The sequence below is a fragment of the Crinia signifera genome, chromosome 2, assembly GCF_055691185.1.
Source record: "Crinia signifera chromosome 2, ASM5569118v1, whole genome shotgun sequence".
Taxonomy (NCBI): Eukaryota; Metazoa; Chordata; class Amphibia; order Anura; family Myobatrachidae; genus Crinia; species Crinia signifera.
The window spans coordinates 73,359,533-73,372,541 of record NC_139218.1 but is presented as its reverse complement, the minus strand read 5'-3'; the positions used below and the strand labels follow the sequence as shown (position 1 = coordinate 73,372,541).

Genomic DNA, 13,009 nt, shown 5'->3' with positions numbered 1-13,009 from the left:
ATCCCATGGAAATTCGGCAGTGATATGGGTGCCGGGGGCGGGCAGCTGACATCACTGAATATCCGCTTCCATCTTGTGCTCATACAGGAAGACACAAAACTAACACACCTAAGTTTTGCGTGTACGCTACAAATCATTTGATGGTCGGCAACCATCAAATGATTTGATCCCCGCAGGCAAGGTTGCGAATGGATGTTTATGCAAAACTTCCATTCACAGCTGTGTGGGGAACACAGCAAGTGCAAGCAGGCACCTGGACGAGCGTTGGCTGGCATAAAAATCACACACAGCACTGCAAACTATGCAGAGCTGCATGTGATCCAGAATAAGGTCCTGTGTGAAGCCACAAGACAGAGGCTGGTACTAGTGTATTAGCCTAGGGAAGTGTTTCTTCCCTGGTCCTCATTGAACTCCAACAGTGCATTTCTTCAGATCATAGTTGTGTTAATTGACTAAAACAATAGTATTACTGAAGATACAGTAACTTAAAAACGCGCACTGTTATGTTCCATGAAGGCTGAGCTTGAGACACACTGGCCTAGGGTGTCTGGAATCCTTTCTGAGGCCCTGCATTTCTTTTTAATGAGATATTTGTCTTCAGAGATGTATGTACAATAATGTCTGTTTTTTGAGATGCTAAGTAATATGATCAGGAATTGTGTACATATAAATCATTGATGCACAATTATTATTATTATTATTTTTTTCAGAAAATGAAGATCACAATTTGCCCTTTTGGCAAACTACTAATTTCTATATCGGATGTGGCTGTGGAGGAATAATCATCATCATTGTAGTAGTAGCCGTTTGTATTGGTATATCATTTATTTCATATCCAACCATATGTTTGCATACCTCCCAACTGTCCCGGTTAAAAAAAAAACTGGTCCGACATCCCACTCGGGGTCGGCAGTGTCCTGTGGGGGAGCTCCGCAGTTGGGAGTCACCCGCTGCTCTGCTCAGCAGCTCCCCCTTTCACCTGCTGCTATGCTCAGCAGCTCCCCTTTCACCTGCTGCTATGCTCAGCAGCTCCCCCTTTTACCCACTGCTCTGCTCAGCAGCTCCCCCTTTTACCCACTGCTCTGCTCAGCAGAGCAGTGGTGAATAGATGCTGTGTGCATACACACAGCATCTATTGATGTGATTTGTAGGTCACGCCCCACATTTTGGGAGTCCCATCTGCAGTGATTACAAAGTTGGGAGGTATGTAGTAGCTTTCTTGTAGACAATCTTGCACCATTTTTATTTTCTTTTTCCTTTTGTGTGCAGCCTGCAAAAGAAGACAAGAAAGGAGAAGGTATATTCCTCATTTATGTCTGAAGTGTGTCCATTTTTGATCTGTCAGTTCTCCACAGTGGTGCAAGAAGAAAAATGTCTTAGTGGTACTGTGCAGTGAAAAATGGGCGTGGTCATATGACACAAGGGGAGAGGCTACATGACAAGAGGGGCATAACCAAATTTACAGCCCCTTAACCTGTTGATTATTTAACCCCCCTAAATGTTGAGATTTGGGGACTCGTACATTATCCAGAGAGATGCATTGTGTCTCTCCTCCCACCATAGTGACAGAGTGGTCTCTGCTGTGGTTATGAGATGACACCTATTCAGATGTCGGAACGGACAGTTTGTAGTTAGTAGCACCAACAGAGCACACCTATAGCACACAACGCCGCAGTTATACAGGGGAGAAGTGGTATGAGTGTACATAATGAGCGCTGATACCACCTCTACCCCTGTATTGCACAGCCTAATGTTTGAAATCTACAGGGCACTACTTTGTCTTTCTTTTTAAAGTATCGCCTATTACAGTGATGACACTCCAGCCTGGGTCGGATTTGTCACTAGGCCCGTGAGGCACGGGCCTAGGGGCGGCACCTGTCATGGGCGGCAGCCGCCAAGCACCTGCTGCCAATCAGCCTAGCTAGCTGTCAGCTGGCGAGTGCAGTAGCCAAGGTAATGGCGGGCGACCCCCTCACAGCCTGCTCGAGCACCTCTGCAGCGTTGCCTCCAGGATGCTCCCTCACATCAGTCTCCGACCACACCGGAAGGAAGGGGCAGCGTCACTTCTTAGTTTTGATTGGCAGCTGGCCAGCCACCTCAGTCCGGCACCGAGGGAGATGCGGTGCTCAGCACGGCTTCCAGTTCCTAGCTAGCTCCGTTACTTTTACGGAGCTGGCGTTCAATTACCCACTACTGTGCCTGTGCGCTCAGCACTGCTGCACGTTACACTCTGGGCAGCCTGAAGCTACAGTCTCATCCCTCCCTCCATCCGAGCAGTGCATACAGGCAGTATTTACTGCCTGCTCACATACTTGCACTGGAAACTCCGGAGTCCGTCCACACAGGCGTCAGGCTGTACAAAACTACTGTGTTACCTACTAGTGTTTTATGTTCCTTACAAGAGGCAAGGAACTTTTCTCACTGCAGTTCACACAGGTTACCGAGCCCTCCCTCCTCTCATCACGCTGCTGCACGGAGAGGAATGTGTCGGGAGCAGACAGTTTAACTGTTTGAAACCCTTCCATTAAAAAACCGTAAGTGCTAATGCATTTTCATGTTAAAAGTGTGTGTCTCCTTGTGTTCCAGAGCTATCTATTGTGTTTGCATACTACCCAACATTTGCCCAGAGCCAGGAGGGACAGTTTGCGTGCCGCAGGCATGTGCCGATTTTTTTTTTGTTAGTGTGTGGTGGGGGGGTTGCGCACATGTATATATGGGGCGGGGGCGGCCTGACCCCTTAATTCGCCCCTGAATCCAGCAGGTGTTGAACTACACATCCCAGCATGCCCTGCATCAGTTTTAGCATGGCCAAATAGTAAAACTGTAGCAGGGCATGCTGGGATGCGTAGTTCAACACCAGCTGGCTTGTCAAAGTTATCCATCACTGGCCTATTAGGAGGGGATTGGTGTCTTTTGCGGTGGTAAAGCTGAGTGCTGGACACATTGAACTCATACATATGCACAGCGTGGGCACACACACACACACACACACGCACACACACACACACACACACACACACACACACACCCCTTATATAAAATTGGAGGGAGCAGTTTTTATATACATTGAACAAGATTCATTATACCTTCGAGACTCGAGCACACCTCAGCCCCTGCCAAAAATGCTGCACCCCATCCCTCTTCATCACGGCTGTCTTAACGACATTGTGGGCCCTAGGCAAAGCAATGCACTGGGGCTCTTATTAAAGTAATCATAACTTCCTGCTGTGTATCTCCACCGTCTATCAGACATCCAGCAATTAACCTGCTTACAGCCAGTAACTGTTTGGCTGCTGGCTGCTGGAGAATGTTTCCTGGCAGCTCTGATTTTATGTAATTCATAATCAAAGCAACCGGGCAGCAATCTCTGCTAGCCTCACAAGAAACTCCTGAGGCACCAGCAAACCTCTGCTCGAGGGCCCTTAGAATTGTGGGGCCCTAGGGCAGCTGCCCAGTAAGCCCATGTGTTAAGATGGCCCTGCTCCCCATGGGAAGAAGCAGCCAGCAACCACCTCTTACCCACGGTACTGGCAGCCACCGGCACCGATGTCCACCTCCCCACCCAGTTGGGATGCAGCGACTCTCCGGCACCCACATTCAGTAGAACATCTGCTCCCTGAAGTACGTCATTCCTAGCCCTTCAGCGGCTCACAGTTGGAGGCGGATCACATTCCCCAGCACTCATTAACAGAACCGTCGCTCACCGGGTGGTCACAAGGCATCCATCAAACACACAGCACGGCGGCAGGTACCATGGAAGAGGCAGCCGGCAGACCACCAGAGACATCAGTGCTGCTGCTTCCAAAAGCAGCGAAGCTGCTCTCTGGGGACTACTCTGGAACAGTCTTTTAGCACAAGATGCGGAGAGTGGCCACTGCGCATGTGCAGATTCACGCTGCCTGAGATCCACGCAGCAAGAACCGGCACATGCACAGTGAGCGCTCGCCGGGTCATTTGTTATGGCGGTACCACCCTCCCCCACTGCGCAAATGCCCTCTCTAACATGAGGGGATGTGTACGCTAACACAACCCTAGCGTGCAGCCAAAAGGAGGAGAAGTCATTCGGTGGTCGCAAGCTCCTGTTGTCCTCAAAAATTGGGGCGGGTGCATGAAGTCATGTGATGTCAGCTGCCTGCCCCAAGCAAGCACCATAAAACAATGGGCGTTCTCCTGCTCCAGCCCCCTGTCCATCCCCTTCCCTCTTACTACGGAGTGTGAAACTCGCCAAAGCCATTCGCTCCCAGGGTTTGCCCATGCGCAAACCCGAGTTCGGCCCATAATGAATGGGTCTGAATCGGCCTCTATGTTACAGAGCTCCCAACATTGTCATATGCGGGCTCAGGACTCCAGAGCTGCCCTGCTGCATGCATTCCCGAAAATGGGGCATTACCTCATGAAAAGGGGCTTTGTGGGAATGTCTCAAATTGCAAGGCCCCCATCTTGGCCCTGTGGGTGAATGGCCAGCGCTCTGTGAGATGCTGGCCATGCCCAGAGTCCCTCTCTCCCAGTGAATAGCTGCTGTGTACATGTTATAGTGCATGCATGTAACATGTCAGTACAGCCGAAAGGCAAACCATGCAGTCATTGGACTACAAGCAAAGTAACATTGTGCCAGATGTATTAAGCCTGGTGAAGTTATAAAGTGGAAGGTGATAATGCAGCCCCTAACTGTAAGTTTTCAAACTCAGCCTTCCCTTGGCAGTTTGGAGTTTATCACTTCACAGGCTTATTACATCTGCCCCAGTGAGTAGTGTCTGTACATGGCTGGTTACACAAGTCTCACTGGCTAGATACACAGAAGTTTGAACGGCACTTTTTACCGCGAATTCGCACATCCAGAAGTGGCGATTTCTCAAAGCGTATCCAAATGTTTTCCCATTGAAAAATATAGAAAAATTGCCAATTTAATTTTGTGCAAATTTGTAAATTACCCCAAACATGTCTAAAAATCACTAAATAAATAGACCAGGTAAAATAAAAAAATGGCGTGGGGTCCCCCCTCCTGAGCATATCCAGCCCCGGGCTCATTGAGCCGGACCTGGTTCCAAAAATACGGGGGGGGGGGGGGGAGGACGACACTTTTTACATAAGGTCCCCCGGCCATATCATGAGCACCGTGGCTGATCAGCCTTGGACAGGGTACCTGGGGGAGTGGGGACCCCCCAATAAAGGGGTCCTCCACCCCAGGCTTCACCCGTCTATGGCTGAAGCCCGGGGCTGTCACCGGCGTCCCTGGCCTTTGGACGCCGGCCTGATAGGGTTAAATCATTTATACATAACATTGCTTTATACAGGTGAACTACAAGTACCAGCAGGCCTCCCCCTCATGCTGGGACTTGGCGAACCTCAAATCCCAGCATGCGGGGCATTAATGGGCCCGCTGGGACTTGTAGTCCGCCTGTAAAAGTACAACTTTATTATACACACCCCTCACTTTTACACCAACATACTTACCGCACCAGGGTCCAGCGCTGCCTTCCTCCTCCACAGCCAGCTCACTCCGCACTGATAGCGGGGTGAACCGGCTTCTTGCAGCGCTGGTAATAGCTTCTATAGCGCTGTCCCAGCACTATAGCGGCTGCTAGCGTCCTTGGCTCGATGTGTTTCCATGGAGATGCATAGCTCAGCCCTGATTGGCTGAAAGCGTCTTCATGGAGATGCATAGAGCCAACCACACTAATAACCTCTATAGTGCTGTGACAGTGCTATAGAAGCTTTTAGCTGTGACAGAAGAACCCTGCTGTCAGTGTGGGTTGAGCTGGCTGTGGAGGAGGAAGGCAGCTCTGGACCCTGGATAAGTATGTTGGTGTAAAAGTGAGGTGTGGGTGTGTGTGTAATAAAGTTGTACTTTTCTGTGAGTGTGTTTTATTTTAACATTCTTTTATTATACAGGTGGACTACATGCTGTGGCATGACACCGTGGGCTGTTGGAGCCCAGTACTGGTTTAAAAATACAGGGGACCCCTACGCTTTTTTGTCCCCCGTATTTTTGGAACCAGGTCCGGCTCAATGAGCACGGGGCTGGTTATGCTCAGGAGGGGGGACCCCATGCCATTTTTTCGGGTTTTTACACAAAATCGCGGGTTGTAAGGAGTGGCAAGGCAGTGTAGTAAATTCCACTCCGGTTGGTCACAAAATTGCACATGACCAGCTCCGGACCATGTCCCAAATTATCACATTTTTCACCCTATATCTTGCCACTAAAAAATCCCATGTGGATTGTAAGGTTGTAACCAGACTTGTCGGTTCCACAGCAACATTTTGCAATGGCCCCCATGCAATACCAAATTAACTGACCGTTCCCCTTGCAGCTGCACCCTATGCAAATATAATAGTTATGCCATTGATGGATTGGTTCATTTACACCAGTGGTAGCCAACCTATGCCTTCGAGAGCTACCAACAGTTCACATTTTCCAGACAACCTAGCTGCTGCACAGCTGCACTCATTAATCACTGACACATTTTAAAAGATACACAGATGGAGCCAGGGGCGTAGCTAAGGGTTCATGGGCCCTGGTGCGAAAGGTCAGCTTGGGGCCCCCCTACATACAACAAAATTAAAATCTCGGTCTCGGTCCAAGAAAATAAAAGCTGACAAGCCTGACAGGACTGGAGTCAGTGCTGTTGTGGAACTACACGTCCCACTGTGTGAGACTGTGCTAGGTAGAGGGGTGGGGTTGGGGGGAGACCATCAGAGAGAGTATCGGGGAGAGTTAGGGCTATAGAGAGGGTGTGGGGTGGGGGTTTGGGAGCACAGGTAAAGAGAGGGGATGGAGTATGTTAGAGAGAGGGAGAGAGAGGGGGAGCATGGGGAAAGAAGTGGGGAGAAGAGAGGATAAAGTCTATGGGCAGAGAGAGATAAAGAGAGAGAGATAAAGAGGTGAGACAGAGGGTTGAGAGAAGGAGCAGTGGCAGGGGGAAAGAGAGCAGGGGAGAGAGAGCAGGAGAGCCCCCAGCCCCCCCCCCCCTATAGATGGTGCGGTGTGCTTCTGTGAACCTCCCCAAATCCCCCCCTTCCCTCCCCCTCCAAGAGGAAAGGTGGCACTGTATACCTCGGCAGCACCGGGTTCCACACACCAGTGCCAGGCTACCACTGGGTCTCTGGACCGCATGGCCGGGTCCCCGCACCTCAGGTCTCCAGAGCGCTGCTGGTTTTTCACATTGCTGCGCTGGGTTTTCACTGCACGCACACTGTCGCGCCGGGTCTCCTGTCATCAGCCCCGGAAGCAGGACAGGTCAGACAGCACACTTGTATTTCGCGCTGTCTGGCTTGTCACTAAAGAGTGACGTTGAGCCACAAGAGAGAGGCAGGACCGCCTCCCCAGCGCTACGCTGCATCTGTTACGCTGATGGCCCCTTCATATTCAATTTCTATGTGGATAGGACGGTAAATGGGGGCACGGGACAACAGCACTATTTTAAAGAATTGACAGGGTGCAGGGGATTGCTACAGTAGCTTGGTCTCGGGAGCCAGGAGGAAGACAGTTACACGGGACAGTGGCGGGGGTTGGGCCCCCTGGCTCAGGGGCCCGGTCGCATCTGCGACCGCTGCGACCCCTGTAGCTACGCCACTGGATGGAGCTAATTAGCTCACTTGTGATTCTGTGAGGAGACCTGCAAAACATGCACTGTTGGTAGCTCTCGAGGACTAGGGTTGGCTACCCCAGATTTACACCTAGTAATTGTGATGCTACAGGAACTGTATCCCAAATATGTTACCTTATATGAAGTGATAATGTGGCTGGTACTTGATCACTTGCCAATCAGCTCATAACTGTCATTGTAAAACCCAGACTGTAACTTGACAGTTAGGAGCTGATTGGCTGGTGATAAAGTTCCAGCCAATTTAGCACTTCACCAGGCTTAATAAATCTGCCCCACCATCTGTAACATGACAGTTAAGGGGCACACACATGGGCCGATATAAGCCCTATTTCTAAGCGATCTGACCAGATCGCTTAGAAATGAATCACAGATTGCTTTGTGTGTACACCCTATTGCAATAGCGATGCGCAGTCCCACGCATCACCATTGCTTGCAAAGATAGGATAGACAGTGTATGCACGGTCTATCCTGCTTAGATCACCTATCAGCATAGGTAAAACACTGCTCAGCACACATCGCTGGTGCATTGCATTTGTGTGCAGCACAGAGGCTTCGTCACCCAGGGGGATGGCACCGTTGGGAACTGATTGGCTGGGTTATTTTTATCTCTCTACAGGGCCCTCAGTGTGTGTTAAGAGCTGAATGGCGTGTTGGCACAAAACGGTGTATATTACAAAAAATTAGCCAAAGCACAAACAAGTGTGCCGTCTATTAAGTTTGTTATGCAATGAGGATAACATGGTAACTGTGACTATATATACCGTATTTGCCGGCGTATAAGACGACCCCCCAACATTTCCACTCAAAATATAGCGTTTGTTATATTATAAGTGCACCCGATAAGATACAAATACAGTGTATATATATATATATATATATATCACTTTATTTGCTGGGATACTGAAACTGAGTTAATGTTTTACTTTAATTTTGTGTAACACTTTCACATGTGTTTTTCGACAGGTTCCAGTCATCACTGTACAATCCATGTAATGAACGCTCAGCTGCACCAACCACACCACGACAATGTATTTGCACCAATATTAAATGACTGACAACCTGCTGTATGACTACAGTTTGGTTATTCTGTTTACATTATATTGTGGTTCCTTTCCACATCATAAACTGATCAATTATCTCAGTCATTTGTATTTTTTTTTTATTTTAATAACAAAACTCTATAATCCAACAAAAATTTGAGTTAAGTGGGGTAAATGCCTGGCATCCTTCCTGTGACAAGTCACTGAGTGGATATGGGCACTACCAATCCATGTTTCCTATGAGGTTGTAGATAAGAAGCCATCAAAGTATAAGAAACAGTCAGTGTGTGACCCTTTGTAGTGTGGTGGTGAAGCAGCAATTCATTCTCTCAGGGAAAAAGAAATAGCAGTCTCCGGAACTTACCCAATGATACAACTCCAGGTAAATCTATTGTTATCGGGTTGTTTGCTACAGATTGACTGTAGATGGTAATGGCGACCGGGTCACCCGTCAGTCATGTGGATAGAGGCAAAACACTCTTATAGTCTGGTGAATTTATGGAGTTTGTTATTTGCACAGAATATCACACAATGAGAGAAGATGGAAAGTATGATAAAATTAAATAAAAAGTCTTACATTAAAATAAAGTTTGGCTGGAGGAAAGTGCTGGTGCAGTCCTGTTTTAGCCCTTAATGCGTTTCATCTCTTCATCAGGAGGACGAAATCCAGCATCACTGTGGTATGCTTAAGAGTGAAAGGTGTTGAGGGCTAAAACAGCATTGCACCATAACTTTCCTCCAGCCAAACTTTTTATTGTAAGACTTTTTATTTAATTTTATTATATTTTTTTTATCTTATTCTTAAAATTCACCAGACTATGAGAGTGTTTTGCCTCTATCCACATGACTGACCAGATTAAGACCAGAACCATTCGGACAGATGACTGATGGGAGCTGGCCTTCGATCAAAGGGAATTGAAAGTCCCTTTTATACCAATGCAATAATACCCCAAACATCGGTATGCGCATTACTTTATTCCTCCCAAAAAGTCACAAAATTATTACACTAGAGGGCGCTGTTCTCATTCCTTTCTTCCAGCAACATTTTTTTTTGGGACTACACAACGACAGTCCCTAAAGGAGAACATTAGCTGCCACCTTAAACAGACGGGGAGGGTTCTGACTGACATCATCTGGAGAATAAACGGACATTTATCAGATATTATTGAAAAACAATACAACATTGTTTTATTGGGAGCACCATAACAGTATTTTTTCTCGGAGAATATATATATATATATATATATAGACGGAATGCCGGCACTCAGCTCCTGGAAATGTTCTTGGGCCCCGTGCCCTCGGTAATGACCTGCCGTGCAAGGTCCAATACAAACAATAGACAGCCGCGGCACTGGGGACTTGTCTCAATGAAGAAATCAAACAGCCATGTTCATTCCATTGACGTTTCAGCCTTTTAATTAGGCTTTTCTCAAAATAGCTTACTTTTCTCAAAATAGCTTACATGTATTAACAATGTGAACTCACCTCTTTTATTCTGTGCAGTATCACCCCGGCGTTCAGTGACAGCGTGCACTTCCGGGCGCTTGTCTCAGGCGCCCCTCTGTGACGTCACTCCCAGTCTGACGGTTGCCGCAGCAACCGCTTGTAGTGTGAGCTAGTGGAGTGAATAATAAAGTTATATTGAAAAAAACATTCTGCCGCTAGTGTTACGTGAAAAACTTATATAAATGTAAATAGACCTGAAACTAATATGTTGATATGCCTCTACGCTATGCCCGCTGTCTCTGAAAAACCATTAGTGACACTGCAAAGCAAAAAAACGTGAACAAACACTATATGGGGCATAGAACGGCACATTCATTACATCTGATATTGTGACATAAGAATATATTACATACTATTAACTAAATACTTTACACACAATTTAAACAGAATTTTTTATATATATATTGTATCTGTGACATGATCCTGGATCATGTCACAGATACAATATATATATAAAAAATTCTGTTTAAATTGTGTGTAAAGTATTTAGTTAATAGTATGTAATATATTCTTATGTCACAATATCAGATGTAATGAATGTGCCGTTCTATGCCCCATATAGTGTTTGTTCACGTTTTTTTGCTTTGCAGTGTCACTAATGGTTTTTCAGAGACAGCGGGCATAGCGTAGAGGCATATCAACATATTAGTTTCAGGTCTATTTACATTTATATAAGTTTTTCACGTAACACTAGCGGCAGAATGTTTTTTTCAATATAACTTTATTATTCACTCCACTAGCTCACACTACAAGCGGTTGCTGCGGCAACCGTCAGACTGGGAGTGACGTCACAGAGGGGCGCCTGAGACAAGCGCCCGGAAGTGCACGCTGTCACTGAACGCCGGGGTGATACTGCACAGAATAAAAGAGGTGAGTTCACATTGTTAATACATGTAAGCTATTTTGAGAAAAGCCTAATTAAAAGGCTGAAACGTCAATGGAATGAACATGGCTGTTTGATTTCTTCATTGAGACAAGTCCCCAGTGCCGCGGCTGTCTATTGTTTGTATTGGACCTTGCACGGCAGGTCATTACCGAGGGCACGGGGCCCAAGAACATTTCCAGGAGCTGAGTGCCGGCATTCCGTCTTTTTGTATTTGGGGTGTGTTTCTGCAGACACATACAAGTGAGTGTGGACTACACCTTCAAGCAAGGCACCTACCAGTTATTTATTCATCTGCCTCAGAATTAGCAGCATCACTGCACATTGCACAGGAGCACAGTGCACTTTGTTTCCTATATCTTGCACATTTATGAAGCACACAGCACTTTATTCACTACTGTGCTGGAGGACAGAAGTCTGCCAGGACTCTTCTTTGCATTTTTTTGCACTCAAGCACTTGCACTTTGAGGGATTTGGACATATTTCCATGTTTACATAGTGTGTTGGGAATACAGAGGACAGTATATAACAAGTTCCCTTTACATTTACTTTGCTTGGGACCAGATTCAGTATCCAGTGAGGACACATCCTTGCACCAGAGTTAACCTTGACAAATTGTTTACGGCACATGGCACTTTACATTATTTGTTGATCTCAGCAATAAGTGATACAGTGACAAGCCCCCAAGAGGGATATCAATATGCAGCAGGCGGGCGAAACTGTGCACCAACGAGTCACTTTAACACCAGGCTCCGTTCTCAGCTTCTCAGAATCTGAAGCGGAGGGTATTTTATTCATAGATGACGCAGAACAATTGGTCGGCAAAGATAATCCCAAAAACATCTACCAGGAGTTGTTCAGAATTAAAAAACGAGAATTGGACTTCTTCTACCATGGGCTAACATTGTCTAATTACTTTAGGGACAAAAAAATCCCAAGGGGGTTTAGGATAAGAAACGTCCCAACCATAGGCCGATATAACGCTGAATTCTGTGTTAAATGGACTTCGATTCTCAACAAGTGCTCTTTCGATCTCCTTCTATTAGTTATAGAGGAGTCGAAAAAAGAGTATGTGGCAGCTAAAACCAAATATCAAGAATTTGCAGATCTTAACATGCCTAAATTGGGATCAGAGATACCAAACGAGTGGTTAACCAAATTAAATGCTGACATCGACAAATATAAGGAAGAACTTATCCAATTTAAAAAAGCTAAACGCAATAAGGTGGAACAAGATTACGAGTTCCAGCGTGTGTACGGGTGGTTGACAGGGGCTCCATCTGCAAGTGAAGAGCGTCAAGGAATGAGACGTAAACCATTCCGTCGCAGGCCCAAATACACCGTAGACTCTGCAACCACAGGAACTGACAGCGACACAGGTGATAACAGAGACACCCCAGGTTCACGCCCTTTAGGGGTTCGCACGCGGGCGCAAATAGCTGGCAAAGACCAACGCGAACCAGAAGGGGGCGCCAAAACCTCAGGGAGAGGAAGAGCAGCAAGGAGACCTCCCAGGTCTCGGAAGACCTAATTTTTAACCTATCCTCAAGAACCCTGACACCTATGGAAAACAAAGTGTTGCATAGGGGATTATCATTCATCCCCACTTGCCCTGTGGACCCGTTACAAAGCAAGATCGAGATCTACCAATTAAATCGCAAAATCAGATTAAGGGAACACTACAAGAATAAACCCACCCAAGAACCGTCCTCGACAATCCCGCAACACATTTCGACATTCAAACCACGATCTACCTTTGAGCCGATAAGCAACAATGCATCTTTGAAAACATATACACGTCTCTTGGAGACGGAATTCAAGAAATCAAGTAACACCAAAGTACCATTGAAGAAATGGAACCTCTCACAACCGGAACGTAAAGCCCTTAGAGACCTGTCGTCCTATCAGGACATTATTATCCGCCAGTCGGATAAAGGAGGATCGATAGTGATCCAAAATGTGTCTGACTACAG

At 46.8% G+C, this 13,009-nt stretch overlaps 1 protein-coding gene across 1 annotated transcript in view; it reads left to right on the top strand.

Annotated features, from left to right (window-relative positions):
- LOC146058763 (uncharacterized) overlaps positions 1-8,812 on the top strand; it is a 45,343-nt gene extending 36,531 nt beyond the window's left edge. The window contains exons 3-5 of the mRNA XM_083170994.1: positions 711-815; positions 1,270-1,297; positions 8,571-8,812. Of these exons, the coding sequence (XP_083027120.1) occupies positions 711-815; positions 1,270-1,297; positions 8,571-8,658 (221 nt within the window). The 3' untranslated portion in view covers positions 8,659-8,812. The remainder of the gene's footprint in view (positions 1-710; positions 816-1,269; positions 1,298-8,570) is intronic.
- The last annotated feature ends 4,197 nt before the right edge of the window (positions 8,813-13,009 follow it).